Source organism: Excalfactoria chinensis, chromosome 7, assembly GCF_039878825.1.
Source record: "Excalfactoria chinensis isolate bCotChi1 chromosome 7, bCotChi1.hap2, whole genome shotgun sequence".
Classification (NCBI taxonomy): Eukaryota; Metazoa; Chordata; class Aves; order Galliformes; family Phasianidae; genus Excalfactoria; species Excalfactoria chinensis.
Window position 1 is genome coordinate 34331543 of NC_092831.1, and position 26533 is coordinate 34358075.

Sequence of the window (26533 nt, forward strand, 5' to 3'; positions counted from 1 at the left end):
TACTGCATCAGCATCTGGCCCTCAAGCAGCAGAGGCTCTGAGGCAGCTATCTCCAGCACTTCCTCCCACAGCATCATTGCCCCGTGTCCTGCCGTGAGACCCACCGCTCCCAGTGTAATCATGGGGAGTTCTGCACCCCTCTGCCTCTGAGACTGGAGCTTCCCTTCTTCTGGCCCCAGCCCTGAGCCTGCCCCTCATCCCAGTCCCAGACCCACACTTCCCTGCATAGATGCAGGACTGGAGCCTGACCCAAAGTGAGTTTCCTGGGATACTGTGCTCGTGGTGCTCAAGTACTCCAGCACGAGGAGTCTCACTCTGGTAAATTCACTCTCCTGTGGGCTTTCTGCAGCCAGACGGTGTCTCTCATTTGGTGGTGGGCAGCAGTGTAGAGGGTCAGGATCTCAACATGATGCCCCTCAGATGGGTACTGGGTTGCTGCAGGAGCAACCACAGGCCACTGCTCTTCTCTCGACAGCTGCTCTGTCCTATCTGAGGCTGGAGAGCAAGGACAAAAGACAGCCTGGAGATGCACAACACTACTCTTTCAAATCAAGAAATAAACCAATAAATCACAGGTTGAGATAAGGAGGAGTTTAATGAAAGGTAAAAACAAACAACAACAAAACAAGCAAAGTCCATGTGGAAGCCAAAGAAGGCTTTCTTAGTCTTCCTTGTGCCTCTTGCCACGTCCAGTTCCAGTTGGGCCTTGGCTTTCCTGACCCCTTCCCTACACAACCTAGAAGCATCCCCATATTCCACCCAGATTATCTGTCCCTGCTTCCACATTTTCTTCTTGTTCCCCAGTCAGACCAGCAGGCCCCATTTCAGCCATGCTGGACTATCGCTTTCCTTTCCTGACTTCCTATACCTGGGTATGGAGAGCTCTTGTGCCCTAAGGAAAACTTCCCTAAAGACCTGCCAGCTCCGCTCTGCTCCCTTGTCCTTAAGGTCAGATTCCCTGCGGATTTTGTTGACCAACTCTCCGAAGGGCTGGAATTTGGCTTTCCTAAATCTAAGCTTTCTGATTGTACTCTTTGTCTGTCCCATATCCCTCATAGGTGTGAACTCCTCCATCTCATGGTCACTACAGCCCAGGCAGCCTCCAATCCTGATGTCACCAATCAGTTCACTCGCATTGGCGTGCAACAGGTCCAGCATTGCATTGCACACAAACCCCCCCCCCTACCCCCACTATCACTAAGGAATAATAATCAGGACAATACTGGACACTGCACTGGAGATTGGAAAGGCAAAGCTTTGCTCTGAAATCATCAATTAAGTCATAGTTCTCTCTGAGGAGGACACCAGAGTTTAACATCTACAGGTGTTTCAAATGGAATATTCAATATTCAAATGGAATATGCGTGGCTCTGTTAAGCTAGAAAAACTTCTCTCAGGAAGAAGTTTGAAGAGGCGAGGCAGGCACTTTTCCTAAATCCAGTTTTACTGGATTGTTGCTCCTCTGTTAGTGGACCTTTCCCTTACTTGTTCCTTTGGTTTCTATAGGAGTACAGATATAGTCCTTACACAGCGTGCACTGGGTGTTTCATAGGTGCTTCCAGACAGTGAGATTGCTTTCATCTGAGCGATTGCAGTGAAAGCCACAAAGACATCTCAGACAGCAGTGGCTGCAACTCTCCTGTTTTTACCAGCTGTTTATTTTATCTCTGTGCAGCAGCTGACTCTTGCTTGTTACTAAGTGAGGAACCAAGCATTTCAAAGCAGTGCCTTTGCCCATGAAGCTAAGTGTTCTCATTCAGCCTGCATGCCATGTAAAGCGGTAGTGGCATTTTACATATAAGGAGTACCTCAGTTCCTTAATAAAAATAAAAAGCTTTCTAGCACCATTGTGTGTTCTGTCCATTCTTACTACTTCCTAACTCTGCATTTCACAGTTTCAAGACCTGTTGAATTAGCAATGGACTCCAACTTAAGAAAAAAAGGGACAGCAGTGGTTTAAATGGGGGCATTTCCTTGTTTCTTAGGTCCACAAGGTCTTGAGACACATCTCTTTGTCTTTGCAGTTACAATACACGTTTATACAAACAAGCACGTACACAAACACATACACAATAGTCTGTGAACCATGACCTCATGGCTTCTCTTTGCAACCTGTACTAATATATCTACTTCTACTACGAGCTGCCCTGTGATTCTTTGTTGTCATCTGCCTCTGCCTGCAGCATCCTGTGTGAAAGAGTAACTAACTAGACAGAGCAAAACTTGTCTTTCCATTGCAATGGAAAGCTTCGTCAGATGGCATGTATTCTTGGCAGCAATACTGCTAACATTCCATTTTTACAGTAGTTAGACTTGCAGATTGGGTTCTCTCTGTCTTGGAAACTTGACCTGTCCGTGGCTCAGCAGTGTTTTCCTACAATAAGCAACTCACATCACATGAGTTTCACCCAGTTTTAAATCTAAAGGCACACACCTGATATCCCCAACCTTTTGCATCACCCCCTTAATGCACTCAGGTCCTTGCGCAAAGACAATCCCAGAAACGGGTTTGTCTTTTCCCAAGGATGGAGCAACTCACACTGCCTTCCCCACCTACTTCCCTGCACACGCTTTGGAGACTTTATCTCCTCCCAAAGGCTTTAAGTCTGAGAAGGACCAGGATGGTTGTCTTCTGGTGCAAATTCTGCCAGTGCCTTCTGCTAAATTGGCATCCCAGAGTTTCCAAGACCTAGCACCCAACACCCTCAGTACAAGTGGTCCATTATAGCTCTCAGCCCTTCCAGAAGCTTGTGGGAAGCCACGACTTGCCACAGTGCAGCAGCACAGATGAGTCATCACTACCTGGGCCGATAATATTGATGTCAGGCTATGATATATTGGTGCTCACATACTGAATCACTGAAGAACATCAGAATATTGAGCAAGTGGACCAGGCTTTAAAAAAAGATGCGGATCTGGTATACCAGGAACATAAGAGTGAGCTGTCTGTAGCTTGATGGGCCCATGAAACATTAGAATTTGTCAGACCCTTCTTGTCATTGTCCTACGTCTGTATGTGATACTCGTACCACACTTGTAGTGCAACAAAGATAAGAAAGGGTCTGGAGACTAAGTCATATGATGAATTCAGTTGGTTTGTTCAACTTTAAGGAGGATGAGGGGTGACCTCATCACAGATTTCTTCTAATGGGGAGCAAAGGAAGAAATGCTGATCTGCTCTCACTACTGACCACTGATGCGACACAAGGGAGCACTATGAAGCAGCATCAGGGGAGAAGATCAGGTTGGATATCAATAAAACATTACTCACCAGAAGATGGTTGGGCAGTAGAACCGCCTCCCCAGCAATGCAGTCACAGCATCAAACCTGACAAGAGTTCAGGAAGCAATCAGAATATGCTCTGTAAGGTGGAATGATACAAAGATGGTAACAGATATTCAAAAGGATATTTATGAAGAAAAACCTCACCAATAAAAATGCCTTCACTGGGAAATGCTGAAGCTATCTCCACCAGGGAGCAGTCTCCAAGAGATGCTGCTGTAGTGGTGGTCAGCCCTTAAATGAGGTCTCAAGTAGGTGGAGTCAAGCTCCACCCCTTCTGGTAGCACAGCTACATCACTCTCACCTGTGCTCCCACAGCTGACCCGACACTTGCCTCAGCTGATTAATCAGAGGTTCAGGCTGTGGTTTCCAATTTCCCATACATGCTCTTAGGCATAAGCTTTAATTTTTAGGGAGGTCTCTGTGCAGCCTGGAGTTGGACTTGATGTTCCTTGGGGATGCCTTCCAACTCGGGATGTTCTATGGTTCTATGATTCTGTGTTCTCAGGAATCTCTGTGATGGCCTTTAGACCTGGAAGTGTTTAGGTATAAAAATTCATACTTTTATATACAATACAAAAAATATATGCAAAACGTACAGTGTAATGTACATATATGGTTGCTTCAATATATTGTGAATGTGTATTTTATGAACAGATAGACAATCTGGTAACGATACATATGTACATAGGTTGCTCTGAAAGTAATGCTTACTATTTATTTCCTTGGAAACTACAACAGATACAAAGGACAGAACAGCATCAATTTGACGGAGCAAGTTCCCAGCAACTATTTTTCAGCACAATCACTACCATTATCTCTGCATTTTCACCAGAGATGAGCAAGAGTGTGCACGCTGCACTCATAAACGTCTGCACTAGAGGAGGTGACTCACTGTTGCTGTCATCACTGATGAAACACACCTACTGCCTCACTGTGGTCACCTCCCCTGCTTGGTCTCCATAAACATTCAGCAAGTGCCAGTGAATGACAATGGCTGTAATTTTTCTGCATGAAGGAATTCAATGGCACACCTTTGCTTCATCAGCACTTCCATGTCAGACACCATTTTGTCAAAGTGCCCCTCTGCTGCCATCTGTCACACAGCAACAACATGGAATGGACTATTGGTGGCAATGTTCAACCTTTACTGCCATACTACCACCATCTGCCTCTGATATCATGGGCCAACATAATAAAATAGGATGCATTACTTTCAGAGCGGCCTTCATGTATAGGTATACATGTATACATTTGTATGCTCACATATAGACGTATATATATAGAGAGAAAGTAAATAGGTAGAAATAAAAACAGGTATTACATGGATAAAACGTTATTTACCTTCCTTCCTCTTGCCTTTACCCTTTTCTTTCCCCTTCATCGTCCCCTTCCCTTGACTTCAAACTGAAGGACCCTCCCCTGAAGCCTCATTTGATGTGGTTGTGGTGGAAGTGGTTCAGGGGCACTGCAGGGATGCACCTGGGCACAGGGCTAAGAAGAAACCACTGTCTTTCTGCCTGCTCAGGATGTGACGTCAGCTGTGGTTTAACAACCTGCAGTGTCTGTCAGGCTCTGGCTTCCAACACATCACGGGTAATAATGGCCCTGGATGACACTCCTAGAGCCAAGGATGCGTCTGAGTCTATAGGCTGCAGGTCTGCTGCCAGGACAGGACCTGTCCCAGCTCCCACTCCTGGCAGGAACCCTCAGTGGGGCTCTCCAGGGAGGACAGTCAAGCCACCACTCCCAGAACTGGTCTCTGGCCCTGAGCAAGGTCCTTTCTGGTGCTCCCATGGGTAGCAAGGCAAGGGCTGATCCCTTCCCGTCTCGATGCAGCCCTGGTGCAGTCCTATCCTCATGGTTCCCGCAGCACGTGGGTGTTTGGACTGTCACATCTTGAGCTGTTGAACTTTTCTACTCAAGAAATGCTCAGTGTTCCTGCGGGGTGCAAAACTGACAGATCCACCTTCCCCGCAGCCAGAGCTGCACCATGTTGGTGCCCGCCAGAACAAAGTGACACCCACAGTGGCCCCAGTCCCTCATATATGGTCATAAACAGCACTGGAGGAGTTCATTGGAGAGCTGAGTAGCGTCAGAGGGGAGATTACTGCCGATAATGTCTAAAAAGGTGCCTGCTGCTTCAATTGGCTGCTGCTGCTTCTGGGCAAGTATTTGTAGATATATATTGCTCTCCTGTTGTGAGTGTTCCCAGGAGTCCCCAGGAGCTGTAGCAGGGAGTGGAGCACAGCAAGGCTGTGCCAGAGGACAAGAGGCTCAAGATGGGGACCGCCGTACTCCTGTCACCTCAGGTGCTGTGGTTACTCTTCTTTGTGCAGCCGTACGGAGGTAAGTTCTCCTTCCCTTGTCCCACAGTCCAGGGGAAGCAGGCACCAATGGGGTCACTGGGGTCTCTCTGGGAAGCGTCTTCCCAGGGTCAGACAACAGGAGAAAGGACCTCAGGGCCTGGGAGAATGGCCGAGCAGGGCAGAACCCAAACCCGTAGTGCGGGGCTCAGCACTCTCCTGATGAGTCCCATGTTAATGTTCAAAGGGGTTGTGGAGGTGAGGCTGGCAAATGGAAACACGAAATGTGCCGGGAGAGTGGAGGTGAAATTCAACAATGAGTGGGAGACCGTATGTGGCTACTCATGGGACATGAACGACGCTGCAGTGGTGTGTAGGCAGCTGAACTGCGGGTCTGCTGTAGAAGTTCTTAAATACGGATCTGTCCGCGACTACATGGATGAAGTTGACTGTAAAGGCTATGAGAACACACTGTCTGACTGCGCACACAGGCAAAATAGATGCTATTATGATGAGGCCGCCGGAGTTACATGTTCAGGTAAGGGACTAGCCTATTCTCCATTTCTGTGGCCAGTTCAGGTGAATCAAGGAGCAGGTGCCATAGAAGGCCTGGTGTACCACTTGTGGTGATGAGCTGAGACTGTCAATTGCTGGTCCCTGGGGAAGGCCCACTGTGAGTCGCAGTGTACTGGCATCCTCTCTGGCCCTGAGGTGGCTCAGCCAACCCTTGGTTGGTGCCTGGGGTGAGGAGATGAATCCCCTACATCCCTGCCATAGTGTCTGCTGGTTCCCATCTGTCTCCTCCTGATCACCCAGCACAATGACAGCAATTAAAGTGGCCAGATAAGTCCCTGAGAAGGGTATGAGGTGGCTGGGAATGATTGGATTGGGCTCTAGCAGGCACAAATCTCCTGGTCAAGGCAAAGGAGCGGCTTGGAGGTGAGCTCTCAGACCACTGTCCTACCCTCTTCCTGTCCATTGGCTGGGGACACATGCAACCAGCACTGCATTCTGGCCCTGGATGAGGACCCCTCCCCAGGCAGGCAGTGGAGCAGGGGCTGATGCCGGCACTGACTGCAGGAACAACCAAACCACAGCTTGGACACTTGTGGCGTCCCATACAATAGCAATGCCCCAACAGCCCGAGGCATCTGGGAATGGGGAACTTTTCTGGCAGCTCCAAGGGGTTCCTTTGCCTTGCCAGAGCCTGGCAGGGCAGAGCAGGCTGAAATATCTGCAGTTTCTGGGCCCATTACCCACATGCTGTGGTCTCTGCAGGGCTGGGGGCTGGGATCAGGCAGAGCAGGGGGTCCAGGACAGGAGAAGTTTGCCTGAGCAGTGCCTGTGGCTGTGGGCTTTGGAGAGGAAGAAGTCCACAGGTGCAGGGCTGGTTTCTGAGCAGCAGCAGGGACTCCCTGATGTGTTTGTGCCACCAGCACCCACCAAGAGGTGCTGGGATGGCTGTGGGGCTCTGCATGTGGCAGCCTTGGAGATGAGGTGGGACATAAGAATGGAAGTGCCAGAGAGCTCACAAGTGTCTTTGGCTGCCCCAGGACCTATTCGGCTTGTTGGAGGAGACAGTGACTGCTCAGGTCACGTGGAGTTCCACGATGGAAAACAGTGGAAATCTGTCTGTGACTCACACTTTGGTCCGAAAGCTGCTGATGTTGTATGCTGGGATTTGCTGTGTGGCGAAGCCCTGCAGTTGCCCAGAGAAACTCCTTTGGATGAAGAAGTCAGTCCCATCTGTGACAGAGACCTGCATGTGATGAATTCATCTGTCCTCATCTCCTGCCTCAAGGAATCCTCCACCAACCCGTCCTGCGCCCACCCAAATGGCGCTCATGTCACCTGCACAAGTGAGGACTCGGGGTGGGGTTGAACATGGGGTTGTGCTGGAGACAGGGACGGGGTGTGAGAAGTGAATGAATGTGGTGGTCTTACCACGCTGAAGTAGTGCAGAAGAGAAGGGCACAATGTCCCTTTGGCTTCTCCAGGTCCTGAGAAAGCCGGAGCACAAATCCTCCTCTTCTGTTCCCATGGTACACAGGGTTCAGGCTGGCAAACAGAAGCACGGAGTGTGCAGGCAGGGTGGAGGTGCAAGTGATGGGGACCTGGGGCACCCTCTGTGCCTCCCGCTGGGACCTCCCGGACGCCCACGTTCTCTGTCGTCAACTTGGCTGCGGGTTTGCGGAGGCCATTCCTAAAGGAGGGCATTTTGGGAGTGGAAGCGGCCCCGTCTGGAGTGACTGGTTCCACTGCGATGGGAGCGAAGCCCACCTGGCTCAGTGCCCGGTGACTGTCCTGGGGGCCTCACTGTGCTCTCATGAGGATGATGCTGCTGTCATTTGCTCAGGTGTGTGCTAGAAAAAACGCTGTGCTAAATCCATTGGCCCCCGTGTGCCCCTGATCATCCCAGGCTGGGGCCGTCACGGCAGCACTAGGCCGAAGCTGCCCCTGGAGAAGCCCTTCAGGGTGCCAGGCTCCTCTGCTCTCCGCAGGCCTCGCTCAGCCCGTGTCCCTGCGGCTGGTGGGCGGACGGAGCCGTTGCGATGGGCGCGTGGAGATCTTGTGGCACGGGACATGGGGCAGAGTGCTGGATGACCAGTGGGACATGGAGGAAGCCAGAGTGGTGTGCCGGCAGCTGCGCTGTGGAGAGGTGGAGGGAGCCTACATCCCGCCGAGGGCCCAGCGAGGGACAGGCCCTGTGGGGCTGCGCGGGGTGCGCTGTGCAGGCCATGAGGCCAGCCTGAGCCTCTGCAACACCTCCCTGCCCGAGGCCACGGGCATCATGGAGGACGTGGGGGCCGTGTGCCGGGGTGAGCGGCGCTGCACGTACGTCGCACGGGCGCAGCCGTGCACAGACAGGCAGGCGGCCTCTGACGGCCGGGGCTTCTCCCCGCTGCAGGGAGCCGGCGGGTCCGGCTGGTGGACGGGGGCGGGCGCTGTGCGGGGAGAGTGGAGGTCTACTACCAGGGCCAGTGGGGCACGGTCTGCGACGACGCCTGGGACTCGGCCGACGCCGACGTCGTTTGCCGCCAGCTGAGCTGTGGACGGGCCGTGGAGGTTGTTGGCTCTGCCCGCTTTGGGGAAGGCTCCGGGCACATCTGGCTGGATGGAGTGAACTGCTCCGGGACTGAAGCCGCTCTGTGGGACTGTCGCGCCCAGGCCTGGGGACGGCATGACTGCGGGCACAAGGAGGACGCGGGAGTCGTCTGCTCAGGTCTGTGCTGGGAGCAGAGCTGCTGGCCCTGGGCCGGGGAGGATGGGGAGAGCCGAGCGTGCGACCGAGGGGCCGCTGCCCGACGCTGTCCTGGGGGTGTCTGCATGCAGACGTTCTGTTTGGCCCGCCTTGGGGGGATCTGGGCAGCACGGCCGCTCTGACAGCGAGTGGGGGTGCACATCTGGGACCTCTCCATCCTCAGGCGCAAAGGGGGCTTATTGGCCATGCTCCTGAGTGTGCGGGGAGCCCAAGAGTGCAAAGGAACCTGTGCTTCCCGGAGCTGGACCAGCCTGTTTGTCCCGGGTCTTTCTTCTTTGCAGAGTTCGTGGCCCTAAGGCTGGAGAACAGTGATGGCTGCTCCGGGCGCCTGCAGGTTTTCTATAACGGGACGTGGGGGAGTGTTTGCTCCAACTCGATGACTGCTGACACGGTGCCGCTGGTGTGCAAGCAGCTGGGCTGTGGGGACAGCGGGACCCTGGAAACGAGCTCACGCTACGAAAAGCTTTCTGGCATTGCGTGGCTGGATCACATCGAGTGCGGGAAGAGCAATAGATCCTTCTGGCAGTGTCCTTCTGCACCCTGGGACCCACAGTCATGCGATGACCTGCAAGATGTGACCAACATTGCCTGCAGTGGTAACTATGAGCCACACTGGCACCAGTGCCACCCCAGCTCCTGCCACCTGCTTGGCACAGAGAAAGGGCCTGGAGGGGCTTTTTCAGCCCATGCCAATCCCTTCTGCTGCTGGTGGCAAATAGGCCGCTTCAGCTGTCAGAGCCACACTTGCTCATCAGCAGTGCCCAGGGGAAGCAGAGGCAGCTCCAGGGGAGGTCTCAGAAGAGACCGGACAGGCTATGAGGAGTCTCCCCTCCTGCTGCTCTGTGATCCAGGCACTCTGTGAGGATGAGTACTCTGGGTCCCTCTGCAGTGCCATGTACGTCCTTTCTGTGACTGGGGTTCAGCTGCTGCTGTGACCACAGTGAGGTGTAAGACAAGCCCAGCTCTGCTCTCTTCTGCACAACCCTCAGCCCCTTCACTACAACGTTTGTTTCTGCAGGGAGACAGCCAGAAAGGCCTCTGGTGGCAGCATGCCCCAACTCCACCACGTGCACAGGTAAGAACAGCTTCTCCACATGGCTCCCAGCCTGGCAAGGCTGCCCCAGCTGTGCTGGTGCCACATGGGAAGATTCTGCATCTGCAGACAGGGAGAAGATCCGTGCAGTGGGAGGGAAGGACAGCTGCTCGGGCAGAGTGGAGGTCTGGCACCACGGCTCCTGGGGGACAGTGTGTGATGACTCATGGGACATGCAGGACGCTGAGGTGGTATGCCGGCAGCTGGGCTGTGGCCCTGCAGTGTCTGCCTTGGGTGAGGCTGCATTTGGGGAGGGTACAGGGTTCATCTGGCTGGAGCAAGTGGAATGCAGAGGGACGGAGCTGTCGCTGCAGGACTGCTGGGCCCGGCCTGGAGACAGCGGTGTCTGCCGGCATAAGGAAGATGCTGGAGTGCAGTGCTTAGGTGAGTGATGGAGCTGGCCCTTCTTACTCGGGTCCCACCCACAGTCCTGAGCAGACCAGAGCAAGGCCCTGGACACTGTCCCAGACACCCTGCCCAGCCCCGCAGGAGGGACAATTCAGGTGGCACTTGCTGGAGATGTGTGCCAGGGGGTTCCCTGTTACTGTACACACACCCTCTGCTCTGCTCTTCTCCTCTGCAGCTTCACCCAGGATGACAGCATTCCCTCCACCAGCAGGTAAGGCGTCCACCCCTGGGAATGGGCCATGCTGTGACCCACAGCCACGGGGAGGAGTCTCTTTATCGGGGTGTGAAATGCCCAGGAAGAGCTGCAAGGCTGTTAGGGATGGGGAGGGGCTGTAAGGTGCCCAGAGGATAGGAGCTGCTGCATCACCCAGCCCCTGGCCGCTAACCCCTGCTGCCTTGCACGATTGGGGTAAGGGCTGGGATGTACTGTCCCTTTTCTCTCCAAACCCTGGTGCATCCACCACCATGTTCCTTCCCCTGCAGATTTCCCCCGGGGTAATCCAACTGACAGAGGGAAAGCCTTTGTGCCTGTTGTCATCTGCATTATCCTGGGGGCTCTTCTCTGCCTGCTCCTGGCCCTCCTGGCTGGGCAAAGAGTCAAGGCACAGCGCAGAGGTAGGTCCTGTCCCAGTAATTTTGGGGGAGATGCCTCCTGATTGGGATGGAAGTGATGGGGAGTGTCAACAAGGAGCATGGGTAAAGTTTGGGGACAGGAGCATGTGCTGCTTCTTGTCCCACAGCACTCCACTGACAGCCTGGACATTGGGCCCCAAGCAAGTAAGAGGTGGGGAGAAGCCAGAAGCAGAGTGAGCTAATGTTGGGGCAAGGGAAGAAATAACAAATCAACACTGGTAGGGATGGGAGTAGAGAGGAGCCAGCCAAAGATGTTCCACTGTCTGCACTATGGCAGCAGTGAAGGGGGCTCCGGGGCAGAGCAGGTGCTAGGAGGAGCATGGGATACAGTGCAGTTCTCTGTTGTCCGGCTACTGTGTTGTGTTGGGCACAGTCATGCTATGGACCTGAGGGGCAGAGACAGGTCAGCTCCAGGGGTCAGCAGTGGGATCTAACACAGAGGCCAAGGAAGCATGAAGGTTGTCTCTGACAGGTTGGTGTGAGGCTAATGCTCTCTCATACCAGGTTGTTATTCTCAAAGGGGATGTGGCAGCGGTGCCCAGACAGCCAGCCCTGGGCTGATCCCAGGAGCAGGGTGTGGGGAGAAAAGCAGAGTCCCATCCCTTTCTACCCATCCCCAGGACAGACTTACCTTTGTCCTCAGGCTCCAGGAGAACTGAGGAGCCCTTCCCTGAGGTTGTGTATGAGGAGATCGGATACAGCTCTGCATGGGAGAAGCAGACAATGTTTGATCACTCAGGTGAGTGCAGGCCCTTTGAGGGCACATCTGCACGGACCTTTCCCTTGTCCCTGGCCCCAACTGCCCCACCAACACCAGTCTTTCAGCTCCACCACCTGCACATTCCCCGTCTTGCACCTCATGGAATGTTACTTCTCACCGTCACCAGATCCCTTCTCCTTCTAGACATTGCTGTCGTGCCCAGAGGTGATCCAGAAGATGGCTACGATGATGCCAAGGAGGTTTCTGAACGTGAGAATGATCCTGACTCTGGGCAGGGTCACTTGGAAGCGCCCAGGACACAAGAGGAGGGAGAGGAGCCCAGGGATGCAGTCAGAGGTAAGAAGGAAACGAGATGCAGCTCTGCTAGTTACCACATACCGTTCCCTGTCTTAGGTGAATTGCTGCAGTACCATGAGCCCAGCCTCTTATGATGGGGAACCTGCCCAGGGACATTTCCTTGGAGGAAATGGGTCTTGGACATGGCCAGTGAGAAAAAGGAAGGAATGAGATGGACAGCCCTGAAGAGGTATCCTATGGAACAAACCACAGCGCTTGTCTTACTGCTTGCAGGGGTGAGTCTGCACTCCCAGAGAAATAGTGGAGGCTCTGGAGCAGGTGGAGATACCTTGTCCTTGTTCCTGAGGAGCACGGGCTATGATGATGTTGAAGAGGTGACTCTGGCACATCCCGATGGGGATATGAGCACTGTGAAACTGGAGAGGGGCACAGAAGGATCCCTGAGCCCCGAGCAAGGAGAACCCATCTCTGCCATGAACCTGAGTGCAGCTGCAAAGGAAGAGAAGCTGGTGCTGCTTAGAGAGCTGTGAGGTCTCTTTTCGTTCCCATGGGCAGCAGTAGTGTGGCATTTCCTCTTGTGTTATTACCCTGTTTTTGTATCATGTCTATATTTGTTTTTATTAAAACACCTTGGAAGTTTTGACCCAGAGCCGGTGCTTCACTGCCCATGTGTCAGTTGGATCTTTGGGGCTGGTCAAGGGAAGTAGAGCACAAAGACACAGTGATGTGTAATGGGTATTTTGGTGGGATAGTGGTACTGGGTTCAAGCTCTGGGGCTGAGAGCACGTGGTGCATGGGGACTATTCCTGCTCACAGAGACATTTCCATCACTCCTCCCAGAAGGAGAGTTTCAAGCCAAAGCAGCTGTCTACAAGGTCTCATGATGCTCCTCTGAGGGAGGGTCCTCCTGCTGCCTTTGACTTTTAACAGGGGGGAGAACGTTTCCTTCTTGTTTTGGGAGACAGAGGAGGAAAAAGACTCTTGAGAGGAGATGTAAGCTGCAGCCTAAGACCATTGTCCAGCCCATGTTCTGGAGAAGGTTCATTCCCAGAGCTTGGCCAGATTTCCATGGAAGAGATTTTGTGTTCCTCTCCTGAAGCAGGCACTGCTAGAAACTGAGCCGGGGTCAAGGATTTCACCTGCCACAGAACAGATGAGCAGAGAAACCTCTGCCTTGGGAGCTAAGCAGGGAGAACTGTTTGACTCTTGGGTAGGACCTGGTACCCAAACTGCCATCTCTGCTCCTGCTGCCAGGTCTCCACATGTTCCTTTGCTGCAGTCTGGAAAGCGCCTTAGGTGTTCCCCTGCTGGGAACAGCCACAACTCAACAGTACTGCATCAGCATCTGGCCCTCAAGCAGCAGAGGCTCTGAGGCAGCTATCTCCAGCACTTCCTCCCACAGCATCATTGCCCCGTGTCCTGCCGTGAGACCCGCCGCTCCCAGTGTAATCATGGGGAGTTCTGCACCCCTCTGCCTCTGAGACTGGAGCTCCCCTTCTTCTGGCCCCAGCCCTGAGCCTGCCCCTCATCCCAGTCCCAGACCCACTCTTCCCTGCATAGATGCAGGACTGGAGCCTGACCCAAAGTGAGTTTCCCGGGATACTGTGCTCGTGGTGCTCAAGTACTCCAGCACGAGGAGTCTCACTCTGGTAAATTCACTCTCCTGTGGGCTTTCTGCAGCCAGACAGTGTCTCTCATTTGGTGGTGGGCAGCAGTGTAGAGGGTCAGGATCTCAACATGATGCCCCTCAGATGGGTACTGGGTTGCTGCAGGAGCAACCACAGGCCACTGCTCTTCTCTCGACAGCTGCTCTGTCCTATCTGAGGCTGGAGAGCAAGGACAAAAGACAGCCTGGAGATGCACAACACTACTCTTTCAAATACAGAAATAAACCAATAAATCACGGGTTGAGATAAGGAGGAGTTTAATGAAAGGTAAAAACAAACAACAACAAAACAAGCAAAGTCCATGTGGAAGCCAAAGAAGGCTTTCTTAGTCTTCTTTGTGCCTCTTGCCACGTCCAGTTCCAGTTGGGCCTTGGCTTTCCTGACCCCTTCCCTACACAACCTAGCAGCATCCCCATATTCCACCCAGATTATCTGTCCCTGCTTCCACATTTTCTTCTTGTTCCCCAGTCAGACCAGCAGGCCCCATTTCAGCCATGCTGGACTATCGCTTTCCTTTCCTGACTTCCTATACCTGGGTATGGAGAGCTCTTGTGCCCTAAGGAAAACTTCCCTAAAGACCTGCCAGCTCCGCTCTACTCCCTTGTCCTTAAGGTCAGATTCCCTGCGGATTTTGTTGACCAACTCTCCGAAGGGCTGGAATTTGGCTTTCCTAAATCTAAGCTTTCTGATTGTACTCTTTGTCTGTCCCATATCCCTCATAGGTGTGAACTCCTCCATCTCATGGTCACTACAGCCCAGGCAGCCTCCAATCCTGATGTCACCAATCAGTTCACTCGCATTGGCGTGCAACAGGTCCAGCATTGCACACAAACACCCCCCCCCTACCCCCACTATCAGTAAGGAATAATAATCAGGACAATACTGGACACTGCACTGGAGATTGGAAAGGCAAAGCTTTGCTCTGAAATCATCAATTAAGTCAAAGTTCTCTCTGAGGAGGACATCAGAGTTTAACATCTACAGGTTTTTCAAATGGAATATTCAATATTCAATATTCAAATGGAATATGCGTGGCTCTGTTAAGCTAGAAAAACTTCTCTCAGGAAGAAGTTTCAAGAGGCGAGGCAGGCACTTTTCCTAAATCCAGTTTTACTGGATTGTTGCTCCTCTGTTAGTGGACCTTTCCCTTACTTGTTCCTTTGGTTTCAATAGGAGTACAGATATAGTCCTTACACAGCGTGCACTGGGTGTTTCATAGGTGCTTCCAGACAGTGAGATTGCTTTCATCTGAGAGATTGCAGTGAGAGCCACAAAGACATCTCAGACAGCAGTGGCTGCAGCTCTCCTGTTTTTACCAGCTGTTTATTTTATCTCTGTGCAGCAGCTGACTCTCGCTTGTTACTAAGTGAGGAACCAAGCATTTCAAAGCAGTGCCTTTGCCCGTGAAGCTAAGTGTTCTCATTCAGCCTGCACGCCATGTAAAGCAGTAGGGGTATTTTACATATAAGGAGTACCTCAGTTCCTTAATAAAAATAAAAAGCTTTCTAGCACCATTGTGTGTTGTGTCCATTCTTACTACTTCCTAACTCTGCATTTCACAGTTTCAAGACCTGTTGAATTAGCAATGGACTCCAACTTAAGAAAAAAAGGGACAGCAGTGGTTTAAATGGGAGGATTTCCTTGTTTCTTAGGTCCACAGGGTCTTGAGACACATCTCTTTGTCTTTGCAGTTACAATACACGTTTATACAAACACAAGCACATACACAAACACATACACAATAGTCTGTGTACCATGACCCCATGGCTTCTCTTTGCAACCTGTACTAATATAACTACTACTACGAGCTGCCCTGTGATTCTTTGTTGTCTTCTGCCTCTGCCTGCAGCCTCCTGTGTGGAGGAGTAACTAACTAGACAGAGCAAAACTTGTCTTTCCATTGCAATGGAAAGCTTCGTCAGATGGCATGTATTCTTGGCAGCAATACTGCTAACATTCCATTTTTACAGTAGTTAGACTTGCAGATTGGGTTCTCTCTGTCTTGGAAACTTGACCTGTCCATGGCTGAGCAGTGTTTTCCTACAATATGCAACTCACATCACATGAGTTTCACCCAGTTTTAAATCTAAAGGCACACACCTGATATCCCCAACCTTTTGCATCACCCCCTTAATGCACTCAGGTCCTTGCGCAAAGACAATCCCAGAAACGGGTTTGTCTTTTCCCAAGGATGGAGCAACTCACACTGACTTCCCCACCTACTTCCCTGCATGTGCTTTGGAGACTTTATCTCCTCCCAAAGGTTGTAAGTCTGAGTAGGACCAGGATGGTTGTCTTCTGGTGCAAATTCTGCCAGTGCCTTCTGCTAAATTGGCATCCCAGAGTCTCCAAGACCTAGCACCCAACATCCTCAGTACAAGTGGTCCATTATAGCTCTCAGCCCTCCCAGAAGCTTGTGGGAAGCCACGACTTGCCAAAGTGCAGCAGCACAGATGAGTCATCACTACCTGGGCCGATAATATTGATGTCAGGCTATGATATATTGGTGCTCACATACTGAATCACTGAAGAACATCAGAATATTGAGCAAGTGGACCAGGCTTTAAAAAAAGATGTGGATCTGGTATACCAGGAACATAAGAGTGAGCTGTCTGTAGCTTGATGGGCCCATGAAACATTAGAATTTGTCAGACCCTTCTTGTCATTGTCCTACATCTGCATGTGATACTTGTACAACACTTGTAGTGCAACAAAGATAAGAAAGGGTCTGGAGACTAAGTCATATGATGAATTCAGTTGGTTTGTTCAACTTTAAGGAGGCTGAGGGGCGACCTCATCACAGCTTTCTCCTAAGGGGGAGCAAAGGGAGAGATGCTGATCTGTTCTCACTACTCACCACTGATGGGACCCAAGGGAGCACTACGAAGCAGCAACAGGGGAGGAGATCAGGTTGGATAACAACAAAACGTTACTCACCAGAAGATGGTTGTGCAGTAGAACAGCCTCCCCAGCAATGCAGTCACAGCATCAAACCTGACAAGAGTTCAGGAAGCAATCAGAATATGCTCCATAAGAAGGAAGGATACAAGGATGGTAACTGATATCCAAAAGGATATTTATGAAGAAAAACTCACTGATAAGAATACCTTACACTAGGAAACACTGAAGCTATCACCACCAGGGAGCAGTCTCCAAGAGATGCTGCCTTAGTGGTGGTCAGCCCTTAAATGAGGTCTCCAGGAGGTGGAGTCAAGCTCCACCCCTTCCGGGAGCACAGCTACATCACTCTCACCTGTGCTCCCACAGCTGACCCGACACTTGCCTCAGCTGATTAATCAGAGGTTCAGGCTGTGGTTACCAATTTCCCATACACGCTCTTAGGCATAAGCTTTAATTTTTAGGGAGGTCTCTGTGCAGCCTGGAGTTGGACTTGATGTTCCTTGGGGATGCCTTCCAACTCGGGATGTTCTATGGTTCTATGATTCTGTGTTCTCAGGAATCTCTGAGATGGCCTTTAGACCTGGAAGTGTTTAGCTATAAAAATTCATACTTCTATATACAATACAAAAAATATATGCAAAACGTACAGATTAATGTACATATATGGTTGCTTCAATATATTGTGAATGTGCATTTTATGAATAGATAGACAGTCTGGTAACGATACATATGCACATAGGTTGCTCTGAAAGTAATGCTTACTATTAATTTCCTTGGAAATTACAACAGATACAAAGGACAGAACAGCATTAATTGACAGAGCAAGTTCTCAGCAACAGAATGCTCTTTCTCAGCACAATTACTACCATTATCGCTGCACTCATAAACGTCTGCACTAGAGGAGGTGACTCACTGTTGCTGTCATCACTGATGAAACACACCTACTGCCTCACTGTGGTCACCTCCCCTGCTTGGTCTCCATAAACATTCAGCAAGTGCCAGTGAATGACAATGGCTGTAATTTTTCTGCATGAAGGAATTCAATGGCACACCTTTGCTTCATCAGCACTTCCATGTCAGACACCATTTTGACACAGTGCCCCTCTGCTGCCGTCTGTCACACAGCAACAACATGGAATGGACTATCGGTGGCAATGTTCAACCTTTACTGCCATACTACTACCATCTGCCTCCGATATCATGGGCCAACATAATGAAATAGGATGCATTACTTTCAGAGCGGCCTTCATGTATAGGTATACATGTATACATTTGTATGCTCACATATACACATATATATAGTGAGAGAGAAATTAAATAGGTAGAAATAAAAACAGGTATTAAATGGATAAAACGTTATTTACTGTGGAGAGTGTTTGTGCAGAGTGGCTTCGTGAGAAAGGACATGATGAGATTCCATTAGTTAAATTGTAAGAGAAGGTATGTGACTAGTGGCAACAATGAGGAGATATCAGGATGTGAATGACAGGATATGTAGCTAAGGACAAAATATGTAGCGAGAAACAAGGACGGCCTAAAGGGAAAAACAAGATGTGTAGCAATGTGAAGGCATAGCTATGAAGAAAAGTAACCATAAGACTAATCACAAAGGTCAAATGAAGTAATGTATAACCCACCAATCTTGAGCTTTACTTTTGCAATATGCATGAGCTTATTACTGACTGTATAAACAAGATGCTGTTACACCTAATAAACTGAGACCTGTTGACCATGATATATGAGGCACGTCTCCCGCGGTCTTTTCCAACAATTTACCTTCCTTCCTCTCGCCTTTACCCTTTTCTATCCCCTTCATCGTCCCCTTCCCTTGACTTCAAACTGAAGGACCCTCCCCTGAAGCCTCATTTGATGTGGTTGTGGTGGAAGTGGTTCAGGGGCACTGCAGGGATGCACCTGGGCACAGGGCTAAGAAGAAACCACTGTCTTTCTGCCTGCTCAGGATGTGACGTCAGCTGTGGTTTAACAACCTGAAGTGTCTGTCAGGCTCTGGCTTCCAACACAACACGGGTAATAATGGCCCTGGATGACACTCCTAGAGCCAAGGATGCGTCTGAGTCTATAGGCTGCAGGTCTGCTGCCAGGACAGGGCCTGTCCCAGCTCCCACTCCTGGCAGGAACCCTCAGTGGGGCTCTCCAGGGAGGACAGGCAAGCCAGCACTCCCAGGACTGGTCTCTGGCCCTGAGCAAGGTCCTTTCTGGTGCTCCCATGGGTAGCAAGGCAAGGGCTGATCCCTTCCCGTCTCGATGCAGCCCTGGTGCAGTCCTATCCTCATGGTTCCCGCAGCACGTGGGTGTTTGGACTGTCACATCTTGAGCTGTTGAACTTTTCTACTCAAGAAATGCTCAGTGTTCCTGCGGGGTGCAAAATTGACAGATCCACCTTCCCCGCAGCCAGAGCTGCACCATGTTGGTGCCCGCCAGAACAAAGTGACACCCACAGTGGCCCCAGTCCCTCATATATGGTCATAAACAGCACTGGAGGAGTTCATTGGAGAGCTGAGTAGCGTCAGAGGGGAGATTACTGCCGATAATGTCTAAAAAGGTGCCTGCTGCTTCAATTGGCTGCTGCTGCTTCTGGGCAAGTATTTGTAGATATATATTGCTCTCCTGTTGTGAGTGTTCCCAGGAGTCCCCAGGAGCTGTAGCAGGGAGTGGAGCACAGCAAGGCTGTGCCAGAGGACAAGAGGCTCAAGATGGGGACCGCCGTACTCCTGTCACCTCAGGTGCTGTGGTTACTCTTCTTTGTGCAGCCGTACGGAGGTAAGTTCTCCTTCCCTTGTCCCACAGTCCAGGGGAAGCAGGCACCAATGGGGTCACTGGGGTCTCTCTGGGAAGCGTCTTCCCAGGGTCAGACAACAGGAGAAAGGACCTCAGGGCCTGGGAGAATGGCCGAGCAGGGCAGAACCCAAACCCGTAGTGCGGGGCTCAGCACTCTCCTGATGAGTCCCATGTTAATGTTCAAAGGGGTTGTGGAGGTGAGGCTGGCAAATGAAAACATGAAATGTGCCGGGAGAGTGGAGGTGAAATTCAACAATGAGTGGGAGACCATATGTGGCAAGAACTGGGACATGAACGACGCTGCAGTGGTGTGTAGGCAGCTGAACTGCGGGTCTGCTATAGAAGCTCTTCAATACGCATCTGACCGCTACTACATGAATCATGTTGACTGTAAAGGCTATGAGAACACACTGTCTGACTGCACACGCACGCAAGATTACTGCTTTAATTTTGAGGTCGCCGGAGTTACATGTTCAGGTAAGGGACTAGCCTAATCTCCATTTCTGTGGCCAGTTCAGGTGAATCAAGGAGCAGGTGCCATAGAAGGCCTGGTGTACCACTTGTGGTGATGAGCTGAGACTGTCAATTGCTGGTCCCTGGGGAAGGCCCACTGTGAGTCGCAGTGTACTGGCATCCTCTCTGGCCCTGAGGTGGCTCAGCCAACCCTTGCTTGGTGCCTGGGGTGAGGAGATGAATCCCCTACATCCCTGCCATAGTGTCTGCTGGTTCCCATCTGTCTCCTCCTGATCACCCATCACAATGACAGCAATTAAAGTGGCCACATAAGTCCCTGAGAAGGGTATGAGGTGGCTGGGAATGATTGGATTGGGCTCTAGCAGGCACAAATCTCCTGGCCAAGGCAAAGGAGCGGCTTGGAGATGAGCTCTAGGACCACTGTCCTACCCTCTTCCTGTCCATTGGCTGGGGACACATGCAACCAGCACTGCATTCTGGCCCTGGATGAGGACCCCTCCCCAGGCAGGCAGTGTAGCAGGGGCTGATGCCGGCACTGACTGCAGGAACAACCAAACCACAGCTTGGACACTTGTGGCGTCCCATACAATAGCAATGCCCCAACAGCCCGAGGCATCTGGGAATGGGGAACTTTTCTGGCAGCTCCAAGGGGTTCCTTTGCCTTGCCAGAGCCTGGCAGGGCAGAGCAGGCTGAAATATCTGCAGTTTCTGGGCCCATTACCCACATGCTGTGCTCACTGCAGTGCTGGGGGCTGGGATCAGGCAGAGCAGGGGGTCCAGGACAGGAGAAGTTTGCCTGAGCAGTGCCTGTGGCTGTGGGCTTTGGAGAGGAAGAAGTCCACAGGTGCAGGGCTGGTTTCTGAGCAGCAGCAGGGACTCCTTGATGTGCTTGTGCCACCAGCACCCACCAAGAGGTGCTGGGATGGCTGTGGGGCTCTGCATGTGGCAGCCTTGGAGACGAGAATGTAAGAATGGAAGTGCCAGAGAGCTCACAAGTGTCTTTGGCTGCCCCAGGACCTATTCGGCTTGTTGGAGGAGACAGTGACTGCTCAGGTCACGTGGAGTTCCACGATGGAAAACAGTGGAAATCTGTCTGTGACTCACACTTTGGTCCGAAAGCTGCTGATGTTGTCTGCTGGGATTTGCTGTGTGGCAAAGCCCTGCTGTTGCCCAGAGAAACTCCTTTGGATGAAGAAGTCAGTCCCATCTGTGACAGAGATCTGCATGTGATGAATTCATCTGTCCTCATCTCCTGCCTCAAGGAATCCTCCACCACCCAGTCCTGTGCCCACCCAAATGGCACTCATGTCACCTGCACAAGTGAGGACTCGGGGTGGGGTTGAACATGGGGTTGTGCTGGAGACAGGGACGGGGTGTGAGAAGTGAATGAATGTTGTGGTCTTACCACGCTGAAGTAGTGCAGAAGGAGAAGGGCACAATGTCCCTTTGGCTTCTCCAGGTCCCGAGAACACCAGAGCACAAACCCTCCTCTTCTGTTCCCAGGGTACACAGGGTTCAGGCTGGCAAACAGCAGCACGGAGTGTGCAGGCAGGGTGGAGGTGCAGGTGATGGGGACCTGGGGCACCCTCTGTGCCTCCCGCTGGGACCTCCCGGATGCCCACGTTCTCTGTCGTCAACTGGGCTGCGGGTTTGCGGAGGCCATTCCTAAAGGAGGGCATTTTGGGAGTGGAAGCGGCCCCGTCTGGAGTGACTGGTTCCACTGCGATGGGAGCGAAGCCCACCTGGCTCAGTGCCCGGTGACTGTCCTGGGGGCCTCACTGTGCTCTCATGAGGATGATGCTGCTGTCATTTGCTCAGGTGTGTGCTAGAAAAAACGCTGTGCTAAATCCATTGGCCCCCGTGTGCCCCGGTCATCCCAGGCTGGGGCCCTCACGGCAGCACTAGGCCGCAGCTGCCCCTGGAGAAGCCCTTCAGGGTGCCAGGCTCCTCTGCTCTCCGCAGGCCTCGCTCAGCCCGTGTCCCTGCGGCTGGTGGGCGGACGGAGCCGTTGCGATGGGCGCGTGGAGATCTTGTGGCACGGGACATGGGGCAGAGTGCTGGATGACCAGTGGGACATGGAGGAAGCCAGAGTGGTGTGCCGGCAGCTGCGCTGTGGAGAGGCGGAGGGAGCCTACATCCCGCCGAGGGCCCAGCGAGGGACAGGCCCCGTGGGGCTGCGTGGGGTGCACTGTGCAGGCCACGAGGCCAGCCTGAGCCTCTGCAACACCTCCCTGCCCGAGGCCACGGGCATCATGGAGGACGTGGGGGCCGTGTGCCGGGGTGAGCGGCGCTGCACGTACGTCGCACGGGCGCAGCCGTGCACAGACAGGCAGGCGGCCTCTGACGGCCGGGGCTTCTCCCCGCTGCAGGGAGCCGGCGGGTCCGGCTGGTGGACGGGGGCGGACGCTGTGCGGGGAGAGTGGAGGTCTACTACCAGGGCCAGTGGGGCACGGTCTGCGACGACGCCTGGGACTCGGCCGACGCCGACGTCGTTTGCCGCCAGCTGAGCTGTGGACGGGCCGTGGAGGTTGCCGGCTCTGCCCGGTTTGGGGAGGGCTCCGGGCAGATCTGGCTGGATGGAGTGAACTGCTCCGGGACTGAAGCCACTCTGTGGGACTGTCGCGCCCAGGCCTGGGGACGGCATGACTGCGGGCACAAGGAGGACGCGGGAGTTGTCTGCTCAGGTCTGTGCTGGGAGCAGAGCTGCTGGCCCTGGGCCGGGGAGGATGGGGAGAGCCGAGCGTGCGACCGAGGGGCCGCTGCCCGACGCTGTCCTGGGGGTGTCTGCATGCAGACGTTCTGTTTGGCCCCCCTTGGGGGGATCTGGGCAGCACGGCCGCTCCGACAGCGAGTGGGGGTGCACATCTGGGACCTCTCCATCCTCAGGCGCAAAGGGGACTTATTGGCCATGCTCCTGAGTGTGCGGGGAGTCCAAGAGTGCAAAGGAACCTGTGCTTCCCGGAGCTGGACCAGCCTGTTTGTCCCGGGTCTTTCTTCTTTGCAGAGTTCGTGGCCCTAAGGCTGGAGAACAGTGATGGCTGCTCCGGGAGCCTGCAGGTTTTCTATAACGGGACGTGGGGGAGTGTTTGCTCCAACTCGATGACTGATGAAACGGCACCGCTGGTGTGCAAGCAGCTGGGCTGTGGGGACAGCGGGACCCTGGAAACGAGCTCACGCTACGAAAAGCTTTCTGGCATTGCGTGGCTGGATCGCATCGAGTGCGGGAAGAGCAATAGATCCTTCTGGCAGTGTCCTTCTGCACCCTGGGACCCACAGTCATGCGATGACCTGCGAGACGTGACCAACATCGCCTGCAGTGGTAACTATGAGCCACACTGGCACCAGTGCCACCCCAGCTCCTGCCACCTGCTTGGCACAGAGAAAGGGCCTGGAGGGGCTTTTTCTGCCCATGCCAATCCCTTCTGCTGCTGGTGGCAAATAGGCCGCTTCAGCTGTCAGAGCCACACTTGCTCATCAGCAGTGCCCAGGGGAAGCAGAGGCAGCTCCAGGGGAGGTCTCAGAAGAGACCGGACAGGCTATGAGGAGTCTCCCCTCCTGCTGCTCTGTGATCCAGGCACTCTGTGAGGATGAGTACTCTGGGTCCCTCTGCAGTGCCATGTACGTCCTTTCTGTGACTGGGGTTCAGCTGCTGCTGTGACCGCAGTGAGGTGTAAGACAAGCCCAGCTCTGCTCTCTTCTGCACAACCCTCAGCCCCTTCACTACAACGTTTGTTTCTGCAGGGAGACAGCCAGAAAGGCCTCTGGTGGCAGCATGCCCCAACTCCACCACGTGCACAGGTAAGAACAGCTTCTCCACATGGCTCCCAGCCTGGCAAGGCTGCCCCAGCTGTGCTGGTGCCACATGGGAAGATTCTGCATCTGCAGACAGGGAGAAGATCCGTGCAGTGGGAGGGAAGGACAGCTGCTCGGGCAGAGTGGAGGTCTGGCACCACGGCTCCTGGGGGACAGTGTGTGATGACTCATGGGACATGCAGGACGCTGAGGTGGTATGCCGGCAGCTGGGCTGTGGCCCTGCAGTGTCTGCCTTGGGTGAGGCTGCATTTGGGGAGGGTACAGGGTTCATCTGGCTGGAGCAAGTGGAATGCAGAGGGACGGAGCTGTCGCTGCAGGACTGCTGGGCCCGGCCTGGAGACAGCGGTGTCTGCCGGCATAAGGAAGATGCTGGAGTGCAGTGCTTAGGTGAGTGATGGAGCTGGCCCTTCTTACTCGGGTCCCGCCCACAGTCCTGAGCAGACCAGAGCAAGGCCCTGGATACTGTCCCAGACACCCTGCCCAGCCCCGCAGGAGGGACAATTCAGGTGGCGCTTGCTGGAGATGTGTGCCAGGGGGTTCCCTGTTACTGTACACACACCCTCTGCTCTGCTCTTCTCCTCTGCAGCTTCACCCAGGATGACAGCATTCCCTCCACCAGCAGGTAAGGCGTCCACCCCTGGGAATGGGCCATGCTGTGACCCACAGCCACGGGGAGGAGTCTCTCTATCGGGGTGTGAAATGCCCAGGAAGAGCTGCAAAGCTGTTAGGGATGGGGAGGGGCTGTAAGGTGCCCAGAGGATAGGAGCTGCTGCATCACCCAGCCCCTGGCCCCCAACCCCTGCTGCCTTGCACGATTGGGGTAAGGGCTGGGATGTACTGTCCCTTTTCTCTCCAAACCCTGGTGCATCCACCACCATGTTCCTTCCCCTGCAGATTTCCCCCGGGGTAATCCAACTGACAGAGGGAAAGCCTCTGTGCCTGTTGTCATCTGCATTATCCTGGGGGCTCTTCTCTGCCTGCTCCTGGCCCTCCTGGCTGGGCAAAGAGTCAAGGCACAGCGCAGAGGTAGGTCCTGTCCCACTAATTTTGGGGGAGATGCCTCCTGATTGGGCTGGCAGTGATGGGGAGTGTCAACAAGGAGCATGGGTAAAGTTTGGGAACAGGAGCATGTGCTGCTTCTTGTCCCACAGCACTCCACTGACAGCCCGGACATTGGGCCCCAAGCAAGTAAGAGGTGGGGAGAAGCCAGAAGCAGAGGGAGCTAAAGTTGGGGCAAGGGAAGAAATAACAAAGCAACACTGGTAGGGATGGGAGTAGAGAGGAGCCAGCCAAAGATGTTCCACTGTCTGCACTATGGCAGCAGTGGAGGGGGCTCTGGGGCAGAGCAGGTGCTAGGAGGAGCATGGGATACAGTCCATTGCTCTGTTGTCCGGCTACTGTGTTGTGTTGGGCACAGTCATGCTATGGACCTGAGGGGCAGAGAGAGGTCAGCTCCAGGGGTCAGCAGTGGGATCTAACACAGAGGCCAAGGAAGCATGAAGGTTGTCTCTGACAGGTTGGTGTGAGGCTAATGCTCTCTCATACCAGGTTGTTATTCTCAAAGGGGATGTGGCAGCAGTGCCCAAACAGCCAGCCCTGGGCTGATCCCAGGAGCAGGGTGTGGGGAGAAAACCAGAGTCCCATCCCTTTCTACCCATCCCCAGGACAGACTTACCTTTGTCCTCAGGCTCCAGGAGAACTGAGGAGCCCTTCCCTGAGGTTGTGTATGAGGAGATCGGATACAGCTCTGCATGGGAGAAGCAGACAATGTTTGATCACTCAGGTGAGTGCAGGCCCTTTGAGGGCACATCTGCACGGACCTTTCCCTTGCCCCTGGCCTCAACTGCCCCGCCAATACCAGTCTTTCAGCTCCACCACCTGCACATTCCCCGTCTTGCACCTCATGGAATGTTACTTCTCACCGTCACCAGATCCCTTCTCCTTCTAGACATTGCTGTCGTGCCCAGAGGTGATCCAGAAGATGGCTACGATGATGCCAAGGAGGTTCCTGAACGTGAGAATGATCCTGACTCTGGGCAGGGTCACTTGGAAGTGCCCAGGACACAAGAGGAGGGAGAGGAGCCCAGGGATGCAGTCAGAGGTAAGAAGGAAACGAGATGCAGCTCTGCTAGTTACCACATACCGTTCCCTGTCTTAGGTGAATTGCTGCAGTACCATGAGCCCAGCCTCTTATGATGGGGAACCTGCCCAGGGACATTTCCTTGGAGGAAATGGGTCTTGGACATGGCCAGTGAGAAAAAGGAAGGAATGAGATGGACAGCCCTGAAGAGGTATCCTATGGAACAAACCACAGCGCTTGTCTTACTGCTTGCAGGGGTGAGTCTGCACTCCCAGAGAAATAGTGGAGGCTCTGGAGCAGGTGGAGATACCTTGTCCTTGTTCCTGAGGAGCACGGGCTATGATGATGTTGAAGAGGTGACTCTGGCACATCCCGATGGGGATATGAGCACTGTGAAACTGGAGAGGGGCACAGAAGGATCCCTGAGCCCCGAGCAAGGAGAACCCATCTCTGCCATGAACCTGAGTGCAGCTGCAAAGGAAGAGAAGCTGGTGCTGCTTAGAGAGCTGTGAGGTCTCTTTTTCCCATGGGCAGCAGTAGTGTGGCATTTCCTCTAGTGTTATTACCCTGTTTTTGTATCTTGTCTATATTTGTTTTTATTAAAACACCTTGGAAGTTTTGATCCAGAGCTGGTGCTTCACTGCCCATGTGTCAGTTGGATCTACATGCTACATCTCCAGCAGCAATTCCATCACTGCCAGTCTGAACTATCAGTAAAGAATAATAATCAGAGGGGTAAACAAGGTCCGGAGGTTTTCTAGTAATGTCCCTGACTCGGAGCAGACAGAGTGCATAA

At 53.1% G+C, this 26533-nt stretch overlaps 1 protein-coding gene across 1 annotated transcript; it reads left to right on the top strand.

Moving 5' to 3' along the window:
• The first annotated feature begins 5565 nt into the window (after positions 1-5565).
• LOC140255159 (antigen WC1.1-like) lies at positions 5566-26249 on the top strand. Its single transcript, XM_072342489.1, has 26 exons — positions 5566-5632; positions 5837-6080; positions 6868-7448; positions 7631-7945; positions 8091-8408; positions 8498-8812; positions 9133-9447; positions 9870-9926; positions 10014-10328; positions 10528-10563; positions 10836-10967; positions 11629-12042; positions 12277-12529; positions 19343-19352; positions 19439-19847; positions 20859-21164; positions 21348-21662; positions 21807-22124; positions 22214-22528; positions 22849-23163; positions 23586-23642; positions 23730-24044; positions 24244-24279; positions 24552-24683; positions 25345-25758; positions 25993-26249. The coding sequence occupies exons 1-26, from the start codon at positions 5566-5568 to the stop codon at positions 26247-26249; spliced, it is 6561 nt and encodes a 2186-aa protein (XP_072198590.1).
• Positions 26250-26533: the final 284 nt, after the last annotated feature.